Source organism: Carya illinoinensis, chromosome 1 (assembly GCF_018687715.1).
Source record: "Carya illinoinensis cultivar Pawnee chromosome 1, C.illinoinensisPawnee_v1, whole genome shotgun sequence".
Classification (NCBI taxonomy): domain Eukaryota; kingdom Viridiplantae; phylum Streptophyta; class Magnoliopsida; order Fagales; family Juglandaceae; genus Carya; species Carya illinoinensis.
This window is the reverse complement of record NC_056752.1, coordinates 41,546,001-41,569,473: the sequence shown is the minus strand read 5'-3', so window position 1 is coordinate 41,569,473 and position 23,473 is coordinate 41,546,001. Positions and strand designations below refer to the sequence as shown.

General features: G+C 34.0%; 3 protein-coding genes across 3 annotated transcripts; all 3 read left to right on the top strand.

Annotated features, from left to right (window-relative positions):
- The first annotated feature begins 1,028 nt into the window (after positions 1-1,028).
- Positions 1,029-5,522, top strand: LOC122274551 (endo-1,3;1,4-beta-D-glucanase-like). Its single transcript, XM_043083583.1, has 7 exons — positions 1,029-1,301; positions 2,551-2,572; positions 3,037-3,163; positions 3,474-3,564; positions 3,687-3,776; positions 4,140-4,240; positions 5,181-5,522. The coding sequence occupies exons 1-7, from the start codon at positions 1,154-1,156 to the stop codon at positions 5,322-5,324; spliced, it is 723 nt and encodes a 240-aa protein (XP_042939517.1). The 5' UTR covers positions 1,029-1,153; the 3' UTR covers positions 5,325-5,522.
- Positions 5,523-6,950: 1,428 nt separating this feature from the next.
- On the top strand, positions 6,951-11,866 carry LOC122274539 (endo-1,3;1,4-beta-D-glucanase-like). The gene is made up of 7 exons (XM_043083573.1): positions 6,951-7,268; positions 8,393-8,414; positions 8,787-8,913; positions 9,356-9,446; positions 9,676-9,765; positions 10,190-10,290; positions 11,549-11,866. Exons 1-7 carry the CDS (start codon positions 7,121-7,123, stop codon positions 11,687-11,689), a joined length of 720 nt encoding a protein of 239 aa, XP_042939507.1. The 5' UTR covers positions 6,951-7,120; the 3' UTR covers positions 11,690-11,866.
- A 2,758-nt stretch (positions 11,867-14,624) lies between these two features.
- LOC122274530 (endo-1,3;1,4-beta-D-glucanase-like) lies at positions 14,625-18,460 on the top strand. Its single transcript, XM_043083568.1, has 7 exons — positions 14,625-14,912; positions 15,771-15,792; positions 16,148-16,274; positions 16,631-16,721; positions 17,016-17,105; positions 17,484-17,584; positions 18,107-18,460. Exons 1-7 carry the CDS (start codon positions 14,765-14,767, stop codon positions 18,245-18,247), a joined length of 720 nt encoding a protein of 239 aa, XP_042939502.1. The 5' UTR covers positions 14,625-14,764; the 3' UTR covers positions 18,248-18,460.
- The last annotated feature ends 5,013 nt before the right edge of the window (positions 18,461-23,473 follow it).

Below are 23,473 nucleotides of genomic sequence, written 5' to 3'. Positions count from 1 at the left end.
TACAACAGGCACATGCGAATTAAAAGATGACGGGAGGTTAGCGCTGCTACTTCCACCAAAAATTGGGTAAATTATTTTTTTCAGTGTTTTTACACTTTTTTTTAATCATTTTAAATATTTTTTAAAAAAATAATAGAATTTATAAAATTATTATAAAATATTTTTTTAATCATTAAATAAAAATAAAAATATAATTTGGTGGAAAAATTCGATAAAAAAAAATTATGTGAAAATAGTATTTCTCTTGAACAATTCATTCTTCGGCGATTGCTCTATGGATCCTGCTGCTAGCGGCCCAGCGTCCATCATTGGGGGTGCTCCTGGAAATTGTATTTTTTATTTTATTTTATTAAAATTATTTTTTAAACAAATTTAAATATTTAAAAAAATTACAAAATTTTCTTAATTATTAATAAATAAATATAATAAAATACATAAGAGATCAAAACGAAGGACAAAACCATGAACAAGTTAGCATTTTGTTTTGGATAATAATACCATTACACCTCATTTAATACTATTTTACTATCAAGTTATTTTTTTTTCATTTTTCTATTTGAATTTGAATTAAAAATTCTAGAATATGACATTATTGCTTAATCTAGAAGAAAATAAATTCAATCAATCAAATTAATCGCATAAATTAATTCAAAATAAATTCAATTTTATAAAAATTAATTCAAAAGAGTATAAGAATATCAATTTTTATAAAATGAAATTTATTTTTAATTAAATTATATAATTATGTTAGTTGATAGATTTTATTTTCTTTTAAATTATGTAAAAATTCATGTTTTAAAATCTTTAATCTAAATTTAATGAGTAAAAGGAAAAGAAAAATCATCTGTACAGTACAGTAATAGAAAAAAAATGTATGAATATTATTTTCCTCATTCCTTATCCTATTCTCGATCTCCTTGTATCCTTCGTAAGTCGATTGTCATCATCTGGAGCCTCTATTCTCTATTCTCCGTTACTTTATTTCTTTTTCTTCCTGAAATTAATTTAATAATAGATTAAAATACATGAGAATGGAAAATCTGGTGGCGTCAAGAGCTTGTGCAAACTTGTGTCCCAAACCATACATTTTACCGGTCAAGTAGAAAAAAGGAAGGAAAATATCGTTGTTCTGTGTACCGTTGACTTGCAAAGAATGTCAGGCCCTCAGTGCTGCTCCAATCCACCAACCCTGAACCCAAGAGCCGGCGCTGGCTATGTTGAACCGCTCGGTGGCCTCAGCAGCTACGTCTCTGGCCACCCCGACTCCAAGCTTGCCATCATTCTCATCTCCGACGTCTTTGGTACCTATATATTTATTTTCAACACTTTTTCTTTGGCAACTCCTGTTGTTTGTTTTCACTTCAAACTGTGATATGGTAATGGTTATTGCTGTTTTGGTTGTAAAGGTACTATATTTCGGGTTCTTTGAATTCATTCACGTGTGATTCATGGAGAAAATGATTTTTCCGATTGCATTAGCACCTTCAACGATCATTGGGATTGTTTTCCTTGTATATTAGATGGTAAAGAATTTCTGCGAAGAAGTATTGGCTTGTATAATCAAAAGTAAACAAAACTTAAGAACAATAGGATTCTATCTCGAACACTCCCCTGACTTCAATGGGTTCTAGTTTTCAAGGGAGGGGAAGAAGAGGATGGAGACAGTGGCCATGAGGGTGGCGACCGTGTTTTGTAGTGTTTGATTTCCTGTTCCGATGACATGCAATATTTTCTTTTTCTCTTTTTTGAAAGAATACCATTTCTTGGCAATATTCCTGTTCTGGTAACAGAGTTTTTCAACTCTCCGTTAACTATGTTAAACATTCCCCGGTCACACGTAAGCACCATGTTTATTACACTCAAAAACTTAGAACCTGAGCTCTCTCTACGTCCCCTTTCAATACGCTTTTAATCAATCTCTACGAGATCTCGGGAGGGGACCGTCACTCTTCAACCTTTCACCCTAGCAAAATCTTCCCCATCATTCCATGCCCTTGGGAGTCTGGGACAGCAAAGACAGCCTCTGCCGTGACAACACTCACAGTCAACCACGCTCTCTGTCCTGCCACTTCTCGTCATCTCTTACGTTATCTTATCTTTTGGCTTGTCAAATTTGTTTTGTTAAAAAAGTTGATGTCGATGTCGTTGGCTAGTTGTCAGACGTGGGGATTTGACTTGGCCGCTCTAACGTATAGGCTTTTGGCTAGGAGAGATTTTGATCGGTATCAAAAGGGTATAATTCCATCTTCAGATATCTCAGATTTCGCTCCAAACATTTGCTATTATATTCCTGGTGATGATGTGCGTTTTAGCAATTTATTTAAATACTGTTGTTGTTCTTACGCTGTTATTTATTTGTTCTGCTATGTTGGGGTTCGTTGGGATATTCAAATGAGTATTAACTATTAAGGAAGTGATGGGGTTCTTGTTGAACAAGTAAAATACACGCGTCTCCATCTGCACCTTATACAAAATCATTGGAATTTGGCTATGTTAATTTATTACCAATACCATCTTCTAACTACTTTACATGTTTGACTTGTCCTGCAGGTTATGAGGCTCCAAACTTGAGGTATATAATTCTTTATCATCTCCCTTCATCTAGTTTATAGCTTTTGGATAGTCTGTCACATTAAGTTGTTCTTAACAGTATTTCTTTGAGAGTTTTTTTTTTTTTTTTTTATAAAAAGGGTCTTTCTTTGAGATATTTTTACTCTGTTATTCTTGGTCCAGGTGAGGTGACACGTTCATTTGTTTAAACTTCCGAGCCATACATACACAAAATTTAGCTGATTTAATTCGGTACATAGCGGGCAAGTCTAAAATATTTCATTTTTCTTTCATTTTGGAAGCGGGGTACAATTGTCAAGTATGACTGCCTGTACGATTCTATTTTCTGTTATTTTGAATAAGAAGTGATATTATGAGACTTTTCTGATTAGTCTACAAATGCCTGCTCACATGCACAACCAACCTCGCAAATTCGTGCTTACTTTCCACTTTGGAAAATAATTTCAGATGCTTTCTTTATTTCAGGAAGCTTGCAGACAAGGTTGCAGCTGCTGGATTTTATGTTGTGGTTCCTGACTTCTTTCATGGCGATCCATTTCTGTATGAAAATGTTGATAGGCCTCTACCAGTTTGGTTGAAGGATCATGGAACGGTTGGTTGTAGATTTTAATACTTGCCTAGATATAGTTCAAATTTTGTTTCTTGTTTCAGATCACGCTTGTGAATCTTGAAAGTACTGCTGCATTCTCATTTGGGATGAAATTCTGAGGGCCTCCTTAAGGAGTTTAGGGGTTTGGTATATTAGGCTGCCTGAAAATGTTGGGAATCAGCTGCCCCATTTCTTTATTGTTATTGCTGAAACAATAGGTAGTTCATACTTGATCTACCTGGCGGCATCCACCTTGTATGGTATTTTAGCTTATGGACTAATAGAGTATGATGCTCAAAAATTATTTCAATAGGACAAGGGATTTGAGGATGCAATGCCAGTAATTGAAGCTGTAAAAAATAAAGGTATTTCTGGAGTTGGGGCTGCAGGCTTTTGCTGGGGTGGTGAGTTTCTCTCTGTTAATTCTTCACTTGGAGACAAGTTAATTTAATAATTATAATACTTCAAATCATATAGCATTCTGCCTGGGAAGGAAGCTAATATTCGAACTTCATATTCTTCGCAGCCAAGGTTGTTGTTGAACTGGCAAAGTCTGAGCTTATTCAAGCTGCAGTGCTTTTACATCCTTCATTTGTCACTGTGGACGATATCAAAGGTATTGATTCCAGTGCTTACATGTTCCAGAACTATATATTGCAATTTATAACTTAAATTGTCTTTCGAAGCACCTTCAGAAATAAACTTCTCTCTCTTATTTCCTACAGTATGTCAATATACAATCATATCATCTTACGGCCTTGGTGGTTTATGCTAAAGAATATAGCTTTTAGCTTTATAAAATTCAAAGCAACAAAAAAAAAAAAAAAAAAAAATCATATCATCTTACTCGATGTATTTTTCGGCCCCTGTTATAATAATACAATTTTTACCTGATTGATCATTTCTTTTCTGGTGGTGCTATTGTAGTAAAGTTGCCCGCAAAACCAATCCTCGCAAATTTATTTGTTATGAATTTCAGGGGTTAAGGTTCCTACTGCAGTTCTAGGAGCTGAGATTGACCAATATTCTCCAATAGAACTCTTGAAACAGTTTGAGGAGGTCTTAGCAGCTAAATCTGAGGTAGGAAGATCAAACCTTTCGGACTTTTGTTTTCTTTTTTCTTTCCCTTTCCTTGCTTATTCATTTTTATATACTTGTTTACAACAGTATTAGCTGTTACATCAATTTGAAAAATTCTACTCATCATCCCCACACAGCACACACCACACATAATTTTTTAATTTTTCATTTTTTTTCTCTTATCAAATGTGTAGTGTATGGATGATGAGTAGACGAATTTAATTAGTTTAGGAATAATAAAACCCAAAAAAATTTAAAAAACTTAAAAAAATGTGAGGTGTGCGGTGTGTGGGATGATGAGTAGTGAAACCCTTTTTGGTCTTTGTGTTCCATGTGCTGTTTCGTTTTACAAATGTGGAGGCAGTGATGGGAGCTAGACATGCATGATGCAACCCTCTCCTTCTCTCTCTTTATTGGTTGCCTAATGAATGACTGCATAATTGATAACCGAACCTTCACTCTCACAAGCCTCGTGCTATATAATTTGGCACTTGCCACATCTCTAGATTCCTTCTCCAATGGGACAGAAATTTGAGCTAATGAATAAGAATTTCTTACATGCTAAAGTTGCTCTTGGAAAAGCCTTAGAATTACGACATTCTTCTACATATCAAATACTTCAGGTTGGGTTACTCATTGACAAAGCCTTGTACCAAAAACTTGTAGTTGTTACATGAATCCTTCGTTTCAATTCTACTGCCCCCATCCTCTGTTATATCATGATTCCTTTAGTATCTTTTCTTGCACCACTCTGGCTAATAAGTCGGCATGGTGTCTTTGGCCTCGGATCCAGTGGTAAAGAGATTAGTTGATAGGATTTTGTCTTGTCCTGGAAGGTCATTCTTCGTCTCTCTTCGCTTTATGCAATCAACCATACTTTCATCCATCTTTTCGCAGTTTTTGCATATGATGGTAATCGAAAAATGCTGATTCTTCTCAGGTGGATGGCTATGTTAAGATATTCCCGAAAGTTGCTCATGGTTGGACAGTTAGGTACGATGTTGAAGATGAAGCAGCTGTGAAGTCAGCTGAGGAGTCCCATCAGAACCTATTAGAATGGTTTGATAAGCATGTGAAGGCGTGAAGCGAGTCGGAAATGTCAAGTTAGAGAGACGTCTTTCGTCTGGCCTCTAGGTCTCTTATTATTTATTATATGGAGTGAGTTTTAGAAGCTGTAGTACCCAAGAATTTGATCTGATTTGCTTATGAACAACTGTTAAAGTTGCATGCATTTTTAACACACACTACATCCAATGCCTATGTTGTTTCTTATTCGCTGCCATATGCTTTTATAGTCTTCCTCGAAGCTGTCATCTATTTCTAGATTAAGGTTTTTTTTTTCAGAAAATTGATAGGTTGGATTTGGGTGGCGAGAAGTTGAGAAGTATTGTGAATAGTAATGAAAAAGTAATAATAAAATATTAAATAATAATAAAAAGTAATAAATAGTAATAAAAAATATGTAAAAAATAATTAATAGTAATAAAATATGTTGAGAATAAGTTATCTTGTTTGTTGATAGGATTGGAGCTATCTTTGGATTTGGCTATCACAAAGTAAAAGTGGGAGGTAACTTACAAGATACCAACCTAAAAGAAAGACCCAAAGAAAACGACATCCAAAAGAAAATATATGTTTGGTACCAAAGTTTTCCAACACCATCTTTCGAGTCTTTGAGTAGCTTTATGTTTTGCTTGGCCACTAAGAATTTTCAGATGAAAATTTTGAGTTTTAAGATAAAATATTAAAATATTATATTTTAATATTATTATTATTTTAGAATTTGAAAAAGTTAAGAAAAAGTTGAATTATTTATTATATTTTATATTGAAATTTGGAAAAGTTGTAATGATGAGATGAGAATTTTGAGTTTGAGATAAAAATTTTAAGTGGCCAAACACAACCGACTCTCAAATGATGCCTCTCGCTCTCATAATTATTATAAACTGATGTGGTATTATTTGATCTGTTAGATATATTTTATAATAAAAATAATTTTACAATCTAACGAATCATATTAAACTATATCAGTTTGTGAGAATATGTTTATGTAATCACTTTACGGTTAGAGCATTTTTCTATTTTAAAATGATAAAGAGATAAAATGGAGTGATTTTCATGCTCTTAATTGTGCAAAATAAAATCAGTTTTCGTCCTTATCGACAACTAAAAGTTACACATGGTACTGAAGAAGCACAAATTCAAGGGATATAACTCTTGGTAAGGGGCTGTGGTGTAATTACAAAAAATTTCAGTGGACTGTTGTGAGGATTCTGTTGTTAACAGACCGCAACATAAAGGTCCCAAAAACTATACCTATTTAAAATCGCACAAGGGATGAATTTCCCACCGTCGGTCCGAACAAACTCTAAAAAGCCATACCTATTCAAAAGGAGTAAATGTTATTATGTTCTTTATTTATTTTATTTATATATATATTTTAAAGATTGAGCGGCAAATTAAAAAAAAAAATTTACTCATTATCTTTACACTACACATAATTTTTTATTTTTTATTTTATTTTTTTTATCAAATATGTGATGTATGAATGGTGAATAAAAGAAATTAATTAGTTTAGAAAAAATAAAGTTTAAAAAATAATAATAATAATAATAATAAGTACGTTGAGTGCTACAGTATATGAGATAATTAACAGCAAAATTCGGCAAAAATAAATATAAATTAGCGACGGTAGCATTTGTCATTTAAAAATCGCACCGTTGGTATCACCGGACCACGTCTTTATCAAAGTCCTCAGAACCGCTCCTACTTATCAACTAGAAAATTTCCCACCGTCGTTCCGAACAAACTCAAGACAGTCCTGCTTTTACTGGTGCGTTTTGAGTTTTCTGCGATCCTTTGGCTGAGTGACGAAAAGTAATGTCAGGCCCTCAGTGCTGCTCCAACCCACCAACCCTCAACTCAAACGCCGGTGCTGGCCATGTTGAGCAGCTCGGTGGCCTCAGCAGCTACGTCTCTGGCTCCCCCGACTCCAAGCGTGCCGTTCTCCTCATCTCTGATGTCTTTGGTAACCTACACTTTTCTTTGACACTTATCTTCTTGGTCACTTTTGCTTTCTATTTTACTTTAAGCTGTGATCAGGGTGCTGCTTTTTGGATTATGAAGTTTCGATTTTTTGATGTCGACGACTGACACCACCTCAAACCAAAAGTTACACAGATGAAATAGATGAGAAATCTGTGGATAATAATAAGATAATTTGTAAATAGTAATAAAACAGTTGGAATTAAGATTTATATGAGAATTTGGATAAAGAAAAAGAAAAAAAGTTGAATAAAAGAATTATAAAGTTAAAAAGAGGGTTAGAATATAATTTTTTAATATTATTTTTGTTTTGAGATTTGAGAAAATTGAATTGGTTTTTGTGTTTTGATTTGAAGTTTGATTAGATAAAAAGTTGAAAATTTGAAATTGAAAAATGTTTGTGTTTGCATAGTGTTTGGATGTCACGAGGAGATGAGATGGTTTCAAAAATTTGTGAAGCCAAACCAGACAAGTCTTTGAGCCAATGGTAGGAAAAAAAAAAAAAAAAAAAAGGATAAGGAACCTGTTTGTAGACTTTATCCCCAACGCTCGTTCTGTCAAACCATTGGCTCTCTTACGGCTGGTGACGTAAGAGACCATAATTTGACACTCACGCTTGCTGGTGACGTCTATGTAACATGGGACTTGAAGTTTTTAGGATTTATTGTTGTTAATAAATATCGAGAAAATTTATCAACAGCTTCAATTATCATCGAAAATTTGTTTTTCTTAGAATATATGTGTGCTGAAGAACCAAAGGTTGAAGTTCTAACTTCACTAATCCCTGATGTTGCTTCCAGAAATCTTTTCGTGACGATTTGGTGTGTCATTTGTGCTCTAGTCATTTATGTAAATTTTTTCTCTGTTCTTATATTTTTAATTAACTAATTGGTTCATTTTTCCCTCTTGGGCTTGGTTGGGATATGAAAACTGAGTATTAAGGAAGTGGTGGGATTCTGATTAGAAAAAAGAGAGAGGAAGTGGTAGGATTCTTGTTGAACAAGCGATATGCATACATGTCCTTCTGTACCTGCTACAAAATAATTGGCTAGGTTAATTAACTACCACTGCCATCTTCTAACTTTACATGTTTGATTTTACCTGCAGGTTATGAAGCTCCAAACTTGAGGTATGGCTTATCCTCATATCTCTTTCTTCATCTAGTTTGGGGGTTTTGCGTATTAGATAAAGCCATTTTAGCAATCTTTGTGCAAAGTTGAACTTCTTATCATTTTAGGTTTAAGTAAAAGATATTTTCTTTAAAATTCCAAGTCATTGACTAACTTGGCTAACATAATTTTGTCACATAGTGGGCACTTCTAATGCATCATATTTCTTTCATTTAGGAAGTGGGTAAAATAGTTGTGTATTTATCTATTCCAAGCTGTGTTATGTCATTTTGAACAAGTAATCTGCACACACACACACACACTCAATGTTGTGAATTTGTGCTTACTCTTTGCTTCTGAAAACTAATGCCTGCTGCTTTCCATGTTAAAAGGAAGCTTGCAGACAAGGTTGCAGCTGCTGGATTTTATGTTGTGGTCCCGGACTTCTTCCATGGAGATCCCTATGTGCCCGACAAATCTGATAGGCCTTTTCAAGTTTGGGTTAAGGATCATGGATGGGTTGGTCCTGGACTGTAATACTTGCCTGGAAATTGTTTCTACATAAATCCACATGTGTTTGTGTGTGTACATATTTGCCTGTATGCATTTACGTTGGAACCTTCCCTGAAACTTGAATATACTACTGCATTTTTTGGATTAAGTTCAGAGGGCCTCGGGGGAAGTTTGGGAATCTCATGTGTTAGGCTGCCTGAATATGCATGGAGATTAAGCTGGCCAATTTCCCTCTTGTTATTGCTGAAAGCAACAGATGGTTGCATGCACACAGTTGGCTAATCTCTTTCTTTATTGCTGGAAGTGACAGATTGTTCATACTTCATAAATTATTAAACAATCAAACTTGCATCAACCTTTTTCAACCATAAATTGTAGCTTTCTACCAATTACTACATAATTCGGTTATGCACTAATAGTATCTGAAGCTCTGTAATTATTTCGATAGGATAAAGCATTTGAGGTGGCAAAGTCGGTAATTGAAGCTGTAAAGAGTAAAGGTGCTTCTGCAGTTGGGGCAGCAGGATTTTGCTGGGGTGGTGAGTTTTTTCTTTTAGTTCTTCTTTGTTTGTCCTTCCTTTTATCTTTTGTTTTTTCATTTTGCTTTTTAGTCACCCCTGACATCCCCTTACCCACAAAAGAATCTAGGCATCTACTTTTCAAGTGTTGCTTACATTGAAGTTTGATCAATATTTCTAATGTGTCGAATCGCTTGCATTCTAATGCTTAAAAACGAGGCTGATATTTGAACTTTTGTTATCTTCTCAGCCAAGGTTGTGGTTGAACTTGCAAAGTCGGAGCTTATCCAGTCTGCTGTGCTATTACATCCTTCATTTGTCACTGTGGAGGATATCAAAGGTATGGATTCCAGTGCTTAAATCTTCCAGAACTCTATATTTTAGTTTCACTTCATTATTATTCTGCAATTTTGGAACCTTTTTCTATGTGGAACCTCGCCAAGTCGACCCATTCCTGGGGAAGTAAACTCCCTGGATGGATGACTCCCACCCATCAGAACCATGTGTCAGGTAATCGAGGAAAACTTTTAATCAGAATTGAACCTAGGATCTCTCAGTCTACAACTCATCCCAAGCCTGCCTTTTGACCTCTAGGCTGCACTTGATGTTGTTGTAATTTCAGAACTTAAAAGTATCTTTTGCAGTATCGTGGGGAAATGACTTCTATTGAAGTCAGATGATATTCAAGTACAGGCTCAGTGTCACAGTGCACATATATCTCATGGTGTCACGGTATAATGGTCAATTTTTGGAACGAATTTCAGGGGTCAAGGCTCCTATTGCGGTACTTGGCGCTGAGATTGACAATCTGTCTCCACCTGAACTCTTGAAACAGTTTGAAGAAGTCTTAGCTGCTAAACCTGAGGTGGGAGATCAAGTCTTTTTATCTTTTTTTTTTTTTTTTCTGTCTTTTTTCTTTTCACTTGTTATTCATATTTATAAGCTGGTTTACACTTAGTGTTCCGATTGTTACCTTTTTTTATATGCTTTTGTTTTCTAATTGAGAAAATTCTCTCTTTAGATAAGAACATTCTTAAGTAAACAAACATACACATATTAATTTCAAATTTTTATCTAATTATTACAACTTTCCCAAACTTCCAAACAAAACACAAAAAACAATTCAAATTTTTCAAATCCTAAAACAAAAATTATATTAAAAAATTATATTCTAATAATATTAACTTTATAATATTTTTATTAAACTTTTTCTCTCTCCTTTCCCAAAACCCATAAAACATCATAACTCAAACCATTTCACTATTATTCACAAATCATTTCACTACTATTCACAGAGTTCTCATCTCATCTCATCTCATTCCCAAACATCCCCTTGAGTGTTGTTTGGATGTTGAGATGGGATGAGATGAAACTATCTCAACATCCAAACAACCCCTAAATCTAATAGTTATGGTTTATGATTCCTTAGTGAGGGGACCTGGCTGTACTTAATATTTTGCATGTTGAAATATAGTCACAAGTCCTTCAACCTTAATTTCATGCATATAGCATGTTCTGTGTTCTGCTTTTTCTTCATTGGTGTGCTAGCGAAGCTCTATGAGACATGAGATGTGCAACTCTTGCTAACCTCCTCCCCCCAAAAAAACAAAAAAAACTAAAATAAAATAAAATTCTCTCTCACACACAAATTCTCTTCTGCCTAGATGGACCGCATAAATGAAAACACAGCCTGCACTCTCACAAGTGTCGTAATAAGGCACTTACTATAGCATGTTGATGGCATATCTCTGGACTCCTGTGCTGGGATAAGAATTTTCGCCTGCAAAAAGTAGCTCCAAAAGGCTTTTGGATTACATCTCTAAATCTTTTCTTGACACTCTGGCTAGTGTTTGCCATGGTGTCTTTGCCACTCTTTGGTCTTGGCTCTGGTGGTAAGGAGAATGGTCGGGGTTTGTGATGAGTGTTGTTAAATAAATTTTTCCAAACAAATAAATCAAGTACTAATCGTAATGATCCATCATCTTCTGAAACGTGGATCAATCTTCCTTACTGTAGCTATGGCTTGTCTTCATTGCATGTAAACAACCCATCATGAGCAAAATTTACCCATCTTTTCCCAATTTTTGTTCATGAAATCAATCAATAATCCCGATTCTTCTCAGGTGGATGGCTATGTTAAGATATTCCCCAAAGTTTCACACGGTTGGACAGTTAGGTACAATGTTGAAGATGAGGCAGTGGTGAAGTCTGCTGAGGAGGCCCATCAGAACCTGTTGGAATGGTTTGATAAGTGTGTCAAGTGAGGATTGTCAAGTTGTGTTAGGTCTTTGTTTATAGTATTAAATAAGATGGACAAGGACGTTATTGTAATGTCGTGGCAATCGTAGTCTCTCCAAATGGTCGAGACTACCTGTACCTGTAGTATGTATGAATTTGAATAATGTTGATGATGAATAAAAGTTGCATGCTTTATGGATGTAGTCATGGCGATGCCTTCAACTCTAGAGGTGTAAATAAAATTAGGCATACAAAAGAAGAGTACAGACTACCTAAACAAGCAAACAGCACAAGAAATAGATGACTTGCTTAAAAAGATAAAAGCCTGCAGAAGGCCAGAGGTCTGGATTTGTTTCCCTAACAAAACCAAAGAGAGAATCACCAAAGAAGGTGATTTGTCATGGTCCTTGTGTTAGGTAGGCCGCAAAGGAGTGGCTATCTCGGCACATGAAACTCGCGTGTTGGTGGTGTGTAACAAATCTTGAAGATCAAAAGTCAAGGATTCCATTAATGTCTGTGCGTGTAGGTGCAAACAATGGTGACATGTGAGGCCAATGCGTGGGCACATACTCTGATGTGATGGCCGTACTTGTAATATGACTTTAACAAATAAACGACGTGAATTTATCGAATTACTTATTTTAAAATAAACGTGATTTTACAATTTGATATATTATATTAAATTATATTAATTTATATATTTATTTTTATATAATTTTTTTATAATTAAAATATTTTTTATTTAATAAATTACACCATGAGAATATTGTGGTGCAGGGATTCATGTCGGCTGAGTTTGATCGGAGAGTTGTAGATTGGGACGTATCCAACTTTGAGGGAAAAGAATCTTAGAAAGACAAACAAAAAGCCTACGTAAGAAGGTAGGTTGATACCGTAACGAAAGGAAAAAGAGGATGGAGGCGCTTTTCTTTCTTCTTAGTTATTAGATGGAATTGGAGACGACACAGAAATCCATTTTGAGCCAAAAATAAATCACGTTTTGTTTTTATAAGTCACGAGAAATGATAGTTACGTTTGTTTGTGTGTAGGTATCATGTAATTATTTTAAAAAAATAAATAAATATAAAATTTATATAAAAAAATTAATTTTTTAATAATAAATTTTATTATTTTTTAAAATGACTATATGATACTTATACACTTTATAACTGTATATAATATTACTCATAAATCGTTACGTATTTTGGAATCTCATAAATAATTTATTGTTAAGAATTTATAAGCCAGGACAGCATGCACTCCAAATATGCACACAATACAAATGACTTTTTTCCTTCTTTTTTTTTTTTTTTTAATTTTTCTTTTAAATATTTTTTAAATATGTTTAATCATTAAGAAAAAATTAAGTACATGTATAACTTTTGTTTAATAATTATATTTTAAAATGGAGATATTTATATATTACGAAGTCATCTTTAGGTATTATCTTTATGAAAAAGAAAAATTCTAAACATAAGCCCATACACTACACACCATCTATTTTTTTAAATTTTTTTATTTTTTTTATTTTATCAAATGTTTAGTATATGAATAATAAATAGAAAAATTGAATTAATTTAAAAAGAATAAATCTAAAAAAAAATTTAAAAAAATTTTAAAAAATAAAAAATATGTGATATGTGGTGTATGGGGCTTATGAGTAGCAATGCTCTTTTATTAAAAATAATACTAATTTAAATTTTAAATATGAAAAAATCAGTATTAGTACGCAGATTAGTACGCGATTTTGCTTATATGTAACAAAATTTTTATTTTATAGAATAAATCTACACTCATTGAGGATGGGTCTCAATGCAATTTTTTTTTTTTACTCAATGATTAGGAAAATATTTTTTAAATGATATCGTGAATTTATTTTTTTAAAAACAAATATTTAAAGATATGAAAAAAATTAAAAAATTAAAAAAAAAATCTAACTTATCGGTAGTCATTATCGTGCTACCGGTCTATTTTATAAAAGAAATTATCATTTAAAATATAATTATATAAAAAAATTATTAAAGAATCTTTTCTCTATCAATATTTCAATATTCACGGTATAAAACATGTAACGACGGGAGTGAGCTTAGGCCTTGTTTGTTCAGATTTAAGAGTTATCTAATAATTATATTTTTTTTAAATTTTTAAATAAAATATAATTAATAATTTAAGTATTTTAAATTTTAAAATAAAATTATATTAAAAATTATATTATAATAATATTTTATTTATCTTTCGACCTCATTCCTTCTCACTTAAACCTAACACATTTCGTGTTTAAACCTAATTTAGATAAAATTTTATTACATATAAGTAAAGTCACGTATTAATATACATATCAATACTAATTCTTTCATATTTAAATTTTAAATTAATATTATTTTTAATAAAATTTATTTTTTATCTAATAATAATAAATTAATACAAACATTAATATATAATTATATTTATAACTAGATTTTTGTTTTTTTTGATTTGTGCAAGCCGCAAACGAGGCGTCACAGATGACGTAAGTACGTGCATATACCCATTGCCAAAAGACAATGCTATGTCCACACAGAAAGAATCCGCCCTTTTTTTTTTTTTTTTACTTTTTTTTAAATATTTATTTAAAATATTTAAATATTTTTAAAAAAATCATAAATTCATTTGAAATACTTTTTTAATCATACACTTTCGGTAAAAACTTTACGTGAGAATAGTATTTTATTTAAAGAAAAAAATATAGAATAAAATTAAGAACCTTGCCGGATCCCGCTCTTAATTTTTTTTCTTTTTCTTAGTGATTAAAAATATATTTTTTAATATTATTAAGATTTTTTTTTTTTAAAAATAATATAAAAAAAATTAACCTAACAAGAGCTGCCAACAGAGCCCAGCGATGGCTCTAGAATCACCCAAAAGTATGTCCATCTACTTGGAGGGGGGCCAGACCACAACTTTTCTGCCGAGAAATAAAAAGAAAAGAGAGAAAAAAAAAAAAAAAAACGACTTTCTATAAATTCCAGCTGCCTAACCAGAAATGGTGTACATTCCGGAAGGCTGAAGAGTATTAAGAGTGTGTCTGTGTTTCTGTTCCATCGACCGATCAAAGGAAGAGAATGTCCGGCCCTCAGTGCTGCTCCAACCCACCTACCCTGAATCCAAGCGCCGGAGCTGGCCATGTTGAACAGCTCGGTGGCCTTAGCAGCTACATTTCTGGATCCGCCGACTCCAAGCGTGCCGTCCTTCTCGTCTCTGACGTCTTTGGTACCTACACATCTCTTCAACTGTTTTTTTCTCACTTTTGTTTGGTGCTCTATTCTCACTTCAAACCATTATCTGGTAGTCGGTGTTGATTTTTGGATTGTGAAGTGCTTTCTTTTGGATTTTGGGGTTTAACTTGATTCGCGGATGAAATGGTTGTAGAATTTATTCATTTTTTTTTTTCCCTGTTTTGGGTTATGAGTATGAATATCGAGGAAAGTTCATTAGCACCTTCGGTTATAATGGGAAATTCGTTGTCCTTGGAATTTTTCTGTTCTAGAGAACTAGATTTTATAATAAAAAAAAATCCGCAAAAAGATCAGATCTTGGAGAATCAAAAGCAAAGAAAAAACGTTGGGATATTGATCACCACCGAAGGTTGAAAGTCTATCTTCAGTCATCTTTGGTTTTGCTCCGAAAAATTTTAAGATTTTGTAACAAAATAGAAATTTAGAACAGAAATGAGAAGATATAGAAGACAAAGTTACGGGTTTCCGCCCTAAGAATCTACATCTACTGATGTCTTGATATGACCAGCAATCAAATTCAAGATTGATTTGATTGATACCATAATTTGATACTTGCATACTCTAATAAAAACTGGTATTAATGATAATTGGTGTCTTTTCTAGCCATTTTCACAAATTTTTGCGCCATTCTTCTGCAGTTGTTTATTATTTATTTTTCTTTGCTAAACTTGACTGGGATATCGAAAAATAAATTTAAGGGAGCGTTTGAATCTTGTTGAACAAATTATTGATATATGAATGTCCATTTTTACCCGCTACAAAATTATTGGCTATGTTAGTTTTTTAGCCCCATCGTCTTTTGACCTTTTAGATGTTTGATTTGTTCCTGCAGGCTATGAAGCTCCAAACTTGAGGTATGGCTGATTCTCGTACCTCTTTTGTCTATTTGGGTATAGGTTTGTGTGGCTTAAAGTTATTTTTAGCTGTCTTTCTGCAAGATGAAATTCCTTTTAGATCATGACTTTTTGTTAAGATGACTTTCTTTTTCCTCAATCTGAGCTATCGATCCAAAATTCCCTGGCTCATTTTAGTCAAATAGTGGGCACTTCAATGTATTTCGTAGTTCTTTCATTTTTTAAATGTGAAGATAAAGATGTTTTCTTTCAAAGCCATAGTGTTATCTACACGTTCACATCACTATCAACTTTTTAAATTTGTGTGAACTCTTTGCTTCTGAAAAATAATGTTCAGCTGCTTTCTCTATTAAAGGAAGCTTGCAGACAAGGTTGCAGCTACTGGATTTTTTGTGGTGGTTCCTGACTTTTTTTGTGGAGATCCTTATGTGCCTGAAAATACGCATAGACCTATACCAGTTTGGATTAAGGAACATGGAACGGTGGGTACTAGATTGTAATCCTTATCGGGCAATTGTTTATAACTTTTTGGTGTAGACTGTAAAGCTTCCTTTTGCAAAAATTGAATGTACTGCTGCATTAACATTTTGGAATAAATTCTGGGGGCCTCAATCGGGAGTTTGGGAGTTTTACAAATTTGTCTGCCTGAAGAAATGTGTGGATTCCACTGCACAACTTCTTTATTGTTATTGCTGAAAGGAACAGATGGTTCATATTTCATAAATTCTTGAAATACCTGGCTACATCCACCTTTTATGATAATAATTAATATTGGCGATCCTGATAAATTTTCCATCATACACAATTAGTTTCTGAAGCTCTGTTATAATTTCAAAAGGATAAGGGATTTGAAGCGGCAAAGCCAGTACTTGAAGCTGTAAAAAATAAAGGTTTTTCTGCAGTTGGGGCTGCGGGTTTTTGCTGGGGAGGTGAGTTTTTTCTCCATTAGTTCTTATTTGTCTGTTTTTGCTATTCTTTTTTGGGTAGTGTATCGTCATAGTTTTGCAGACTTTCCCCCACGCTCTCCCCCCCCCCCCCCCCCAAAAAAAAAAAAGAACCACCCCCCATCTCTCTCTCTTCTCTTCCCCTTGAATTTATTCTAGAAAATTGATTTTTTTTTTCTTTTTTTCAGCTGGAAACTAGTTTGATTTTTAAGTTTTGTATTTTAAGTCGCTATCTTCTTACTGCTTTGAAACTGATATTTGAACTTTGCATTTTCTCAGCCAAGGTTGTGGTTGAACTTGCAAAGGCTGAGCTTATCCAAGCTGCTGTGCTATTACATCCTTCACTTGTCACTGTCGATGATATCAAGGGTATGAATTCCAGTGCTCAAATATTCAAGAAGTATGTGTTTGTTCGCTAGATCATTAATCTGTCTTTTGATACACCCTTGGGAAATAAATTCTAGCACTTCTAATACTCTGAAAATGAGTTCAAGGGGTGTTTATTTGCTGTTCTCGTACCAATATACAAGCTATTGGCCTAGATTCTAGATAATCATTTCTTATACATTTGTGTTATTCCACTCTGAAATTGGTTGCAAACAAATCGTCGCTACCTTTATCTAATCACACATGAATCTGGATGGTCATTGGAGCAAGGAATAGCAAAAGAGTGAGAGGGAGCATTATTTTGAAAAATAAAATTGCTTGTTTTATAGTTTAATGGTCAATGTTTGGAATTAATTGCAGGGGTTAAGGCTCCTATTGCAATACTAGGAGCAGAGATTGATCACATTTCTCCACCTGAACTGCTGAAACAATTTGAGGAGGTCTTAACTGCCAGATCTGAGGTAGGAAGATCACATCATTTGGTATTTTCTCCGTGTGGTTGTTCATTCTCTATAAAGATTTACAGTGTTTACCTGTTACCATAATTTATTTGCTTTTTTCCCAAGTTCAAGGATTTTCTTTTCCTTGGACAACAACATTCTTGAGTAAACAAAAGAAAAGGAGTAAGTTTTGTATCTATTTTTTTTTTTTTTTATCATTTTGGAATATAGTCACGGTTGCTGTAGGTTGTAGCCTCAATTTCATGTGTTTAGATTGTTTTGTGCCCTTCTTTCTTTTAGGCGCTTGCTATAGCATGTTCATGACATATCTGTTGATTCCGCACTGGGATATACTTTTTGAATTAACGAGTTAGAATTGTTTGCATTCTAAAGTTGCTTTTAAGCTTTAGGGTAACAACTTTTTTCTTCTTGTCAAATACTTCAGGGCGTGAGACTTGTTGACAAAGCCTTACGCCAAAAACCTGAAGTTGCTTGCATGAATCCTTTGCCTCGCCTTAATCTAATCATTCTGATTATTATTAGGTGGATGGCTATGTTAAGATATTCCCGAAAGTTGCACACGGTTGGACAGTTAGATATGATGTAAAAGATGAAGCAGCTGTGAAGCCTGCTGAGGAGGCCCATCAGAACCTGTTGGAGTGGTTTGCTAAATATGTTAAGTAAGAATTGGAGAGTTAGTTTCTCTTTTATTTAGTCTTGGTTTCATATTATTATGAGATAAAAGTGTTGTCCCAGACAGAATCATGATATTTTCAGATGGTTGAGACTACCTATTATTGAGTCTGTATTACTAGTAACGTCTGAATGTAAGGAAGCAAAAAATAGATGAAAGCAGAGAGCTAATCGATGGAGGAGGAAAATTCTTATTTTTCCTTATATGAAAACTTGCTTTACAAAAGTCAACTTATATACAGAAAAGAATAACTAACTAACTTTTACATCATGATTGGTTACGTTTGTTAGCTGGAGAATATTTACAGAAGAATATATTGGAAGTGTGCTGGAGGCAGTTATGAGAAATGACTTGTAGTTATTTGTAGCTTGACTATTAGGGGTGGGCAGTGGGGCCTCGGGACTCATTGCTCCACCCCAACATATGCGGGGCGGGGCATACGCACCGCAAGGTTGGGGTGGGGGGCTCCCGCCCGTATGGGTTGCCCTCCAGTGGAGGCAGGGGACGGATACAACCTCCCCCTTGTCTGTTCTTCTCCCGCTTCGGCCCGTTTACTTATATATATTATATATATTATATTATATTTATGTATATAATAAAACTAGTTTATATATGAAACGGTACCGTTTTGTCCATTACAAAACGTCGCCGTTTCATTTGATTTTAATAAAAAACTTAAACCGCCTCCTCTCCCCTCGCGTCGTCCCTTCCTTTTGGTAGTTCTTCACTTCTTCTCAAAATCTCTCTCTCTCTCTCTCTCTCTCTCTCTCTCTCTCTCTCTCTCTCTCTCTCTCTCTCTCCCCTACCTCAATACCTGTTCCCTCCTCCCTCTCGCAACCAGTCCTTGGAGTTGCTCTCATTCTCTCCTCTTTCTCGCACGACGCCGGACGCACGTTGCACGGTACACGATAAATTCTCTCCTTTTTTTGTTGATTTTTTTTTTTGAGTTTTGATCGGAGATTGGAGGAAGGATGAGTTGAATCGGAGATTGAGGATGAGATTTGTGACTTGTGTACTGTGGATTCTTGATCATTGTGCATGTGTATTGAAAGTATTCAGTTTTAGGGTTTTCTTTTTTTGTTGTGATTGTTTCGGATTCTGTCTAAATTGATGGTTTTTTATGTAAATTTTATTGTATTGAAAATCCCTAAATTGATTGAGGTTTCACGATTGAAACCCCTAAATCAATTTAGGGGTTAGGGTTTCGGATTGGAACTCTCAATTTGGGGGTTTCAATCAATGAAACCCCTCAATTATTTTAAGGTTTCGGATTGGAACCCTCTAATTTGGGATTCTAATTCGAAATCCTAATTTTGTTTGGTGTTTCAAATCAATTTAGCGGTTTCAATCAATGAAATTTCTAAATTGATTTAAGGTTTCGGATTGGAACTCCAATTTAATTTGGGGTTCTAATCTGAAACCCCAAACAACCAATCCAAAACCCTAATTTTGATTGGGGTCATTGATTGAAATCTCCAAATCAATCAATGAAACCCTTAAATTGATTTAGGGTTTTGGATTGGAACTTTAATTTAATTTGGAATTTCAATCCGAAACCCTAATTTTGTTTGGGGTGGGGGTTTTAATCAATTAAACCCCTAAATTGATTTAGGGTTTCGGCTTGCAACCCCAATTTAATTTGGAGTTTCAATCCAAAACCTTAATTTTGTTAGGGGTTTCATTGATTAGAACTCCAATTTAATTTGGAATTCCAATCCAAAATCCTAATTTTGTTTAGAGTTTCATTGATTGAAACTTCTAAATCAATGAAATCTCTAAATTGATTTAGGGTTTCAGATTGGAACCCCATATTAAATTAGGGTTTCAATTCGAAACCCAATTATTTTTTTTTTGGGTTTCATTGATTGAAACCCCTAAATTAATTTAGGGGTTTCAATCAATGAAACCCCTAAATTGATTTAGGGTTTGGGATTGAAATCCTAATTTATAGGGTTCCAATCTGAAACCCAATTTTTTATTTTTGGGTTTCATTGATTTAAACCCCCAAATCAATTTAGGGGTTTCAATCAATGAAACCCCTAAATTGATTTGGGGTTTCGGATTGAAACCCTAAATTAAATTGAGGTTCCAATCCGAAACTCTAATTTTGTTTGGGATTTCAATCAATGAAACCCCTAAATTGATTTAGGGTTCTAATCCAATTTAGGGTTTCGGATTGGAACCCCAAATCCAATCCGAAACCCAATTGTTATTTTTTTGGGTTTCATTGATTGAAACCACTAAGATGAAATGGTCACTAACTTACTATCAACCTTAATTTATTTATTTATTTATTATTTTATATTTTATACTCTTTTATACATGATATTAAATACTTGAATGACATTATATATGATTTTTAATAATTTTATGCATACATGTTAATTGAAGGGTTTCATTAATTGAAACCCCAAAAGGCCTTTTGGGGTTTCAATTAATGAAACCCCTAAAAAAAAAATTCAAAAGATGTGTGGGTCTACTATTTATATGCAGTTTTTGATGATTGTGTTAGATTGCACTTTGAATTTTTTTTTTTTTTTTTTTTTTTTTTGTTGGAGAATCAGGAATGTCTTCAGATTTCAGTGATAGCTCGCCCGCCCCAGCCAACACTCCTATCCCAGAACCTAACCCTACTCCTACTCCTATAACGAGTACACCTTATCCTACCCCGAAACTCACACAGGGCAAGAAATCTGTATCCATAGTTTGGCAACACTTTACCAAACTAGAGGGTGGTGACCCCAACAATTTACAAACTAAATGTAATCACTGTGAAAAAATGTATGGATTTCACTATAGGAAACATGGTACATCCCAGCTGAAGGTCTATTTAGAGGAACAATACAAGAAGAGTCCAATTTTAAAATCTTTAGTAGAAAAGGGTCAATCTATACTAGATTTTAAAATGGCGGATGAGAGTAGTGGGGCTGGGGGGCCAACATTGAAGGGGTATACGAAATATAACCCCGATCAGTGTAGAAGGAAGTTAGCTCGTATGATTGTCATGTACGAGCTGCCTTTTCAGTTTGTGGAGAGTAAAAGGTTTCAAGAATTTGTCTAAAAGTTGGAACCGAGATTTGTACTTCATTTTCGTCACACTGTGGTAAAAGATATTAAGAAGATGTACATTTGTGATAAATATGTTTTAAGGGGCCAATTGACAGGTTTGGTAGTTTGCCTCACTACCGATACTTGGACTTCTATCTAAAATATGAATTACATGTCGTTGACTGTGTATTTTGTTGATGCCGATTGAGTTTTGCACAAAAAGATTATTAAATTTTGTCAAATAACTGATCATAAGGGTGAGACGATTGGGAAGGCCTTGGAGGCTGCAATAAAAGAGTCGGGGTTAGAAAAGGTTTTGTCTGTGTCAATTGATAATGCGTCATCTAATGATGTCGCATTGGCATATCTAAAGAATTATCTTAAAGATGCAAATAAGACATTCTTGGGTGGTGAATATTTGTATGTTAGATGTGCTGCACATATTTTGAAGTTAATTGTGACTGAGAGGTTGAAAGATGTTAATGACTCGGTTGCACGAGTTAGAATGGCTGTGAAATTTTTGATGTCTTCTCCTTCTAAATTGGAGAAATTTAAAATTGTTGCAAAAGCTGTGGGCATAACATCGAAGAAGGGTCTTTGTACTGATATTCCTACCAGATGGAACTCAACCTTCTTGATGTTGGAGGCGGCCCAAGAATATAAGACAGCCTTTCAATTATTGGGTGATGAAAACATCCAATATATCAAATACTTTGATGAGCATGGGGGATTACGAAAGCCTAATGATGATGATTGGGTGGTAGTTTCTACTTTTGTTGATTTTCTTGAATTATTTTATGATGTCACATTGAATATATCTTATTCTTTGTATCCTACATCCCATGGGTTTTGTTAACAAATATGTATGATAAAGGAAAAATTAGAAGATATGCATAGGGGTTCCAATGAAAGAATGAGAGGGATGACAATGACCATGATGCTAAAATATGACAAGTATTGGGGAGATTTGACTAGAATGAATATTTTGCTATATGTGACTGTTATTCTTGATCCCCGTCTGAAAGTTTCAGGCTTGTTATATGGGTTGAGATTTGTTCACAATCAGGTATGGACTGAACTTATTAGTGAATTGGCCGGAGATACCCTAAAAAAATTGTATGATGAGTTTAATACAATTAAAGGTGGTATTACATCGAAGACACATACACCGACCCCAACGCCTTCTACAGACACCGTGATCGGGCCTCCTACAAAGAAGCACAGAATGACGTGGATTAAGACCCTCGCACAGAATCCCACACTAATTCATCAATCTACGGAGGTGGTTTCTGAGTTAGAAAACTATTTGTCAGCAGATATGGTCCAAGATGATGATGATAATTTTGATATATTAGGATGGTGGAAGAATACCTCAAAGAAATATCCCATCATTTCTGAGATTGCCCGCTGTATTTTGGTCATCCCTATTAGCATCGTTGCCTCAGAGTCAGCTTTTAGTACCGGAGGTTGTATATTGGATCTTTTCCGTAGTTCATTGTCTTTTACAACTATAGAGGCATTGATATGCACACAGAGTTGGACGATAGGAAAAGATATTCATGTTCCAGATATTTTAGATTTTAAGGAGACAGACGAGGGTGGTGATCAGTCTGGATTTGGACCATCTGGTAATTATTTTTTTATTTTTTTATTTTAATTTATTTATATTCATTTCAATTTGATCGTTATTAATTTTAATATTAATTTTTGTAGTAATACATGAGATATCTAGCACCTCTGCAACATAAAAATATGCTCAAGCCCGGGCCCCCCCAAGTGTCACACCCCTTGAGTTAAAGACAAGTCACAGCTGATAAGCCTCTTTAGAATATTCAATTTTTAATTATTTGTTCATATTTTGTATTCAATGACTTGTAATGTTGATACAATGTCTTTTGGACACTTTTATGTTTGTAATTTTGTAATTGTTTAGACTTTCAATTTTGTAATACCTTAGTTATTATTGTTAGTTTATTACGTATTAGACTCTTAAACTAGTAACTTTTATTAGCCATAAAATCAATTACCATTCATAACAATTTTTTTGTTTTAATCTAGTTTTTAAATTTTTTTTTTCTTTTTACTTATAATTTTATGGGCTGAAAAATGAAAATGGCCTACAAACTTTTTTGGGGCAAAAAATACAACCTTGTGGGTCATTTTTAGCC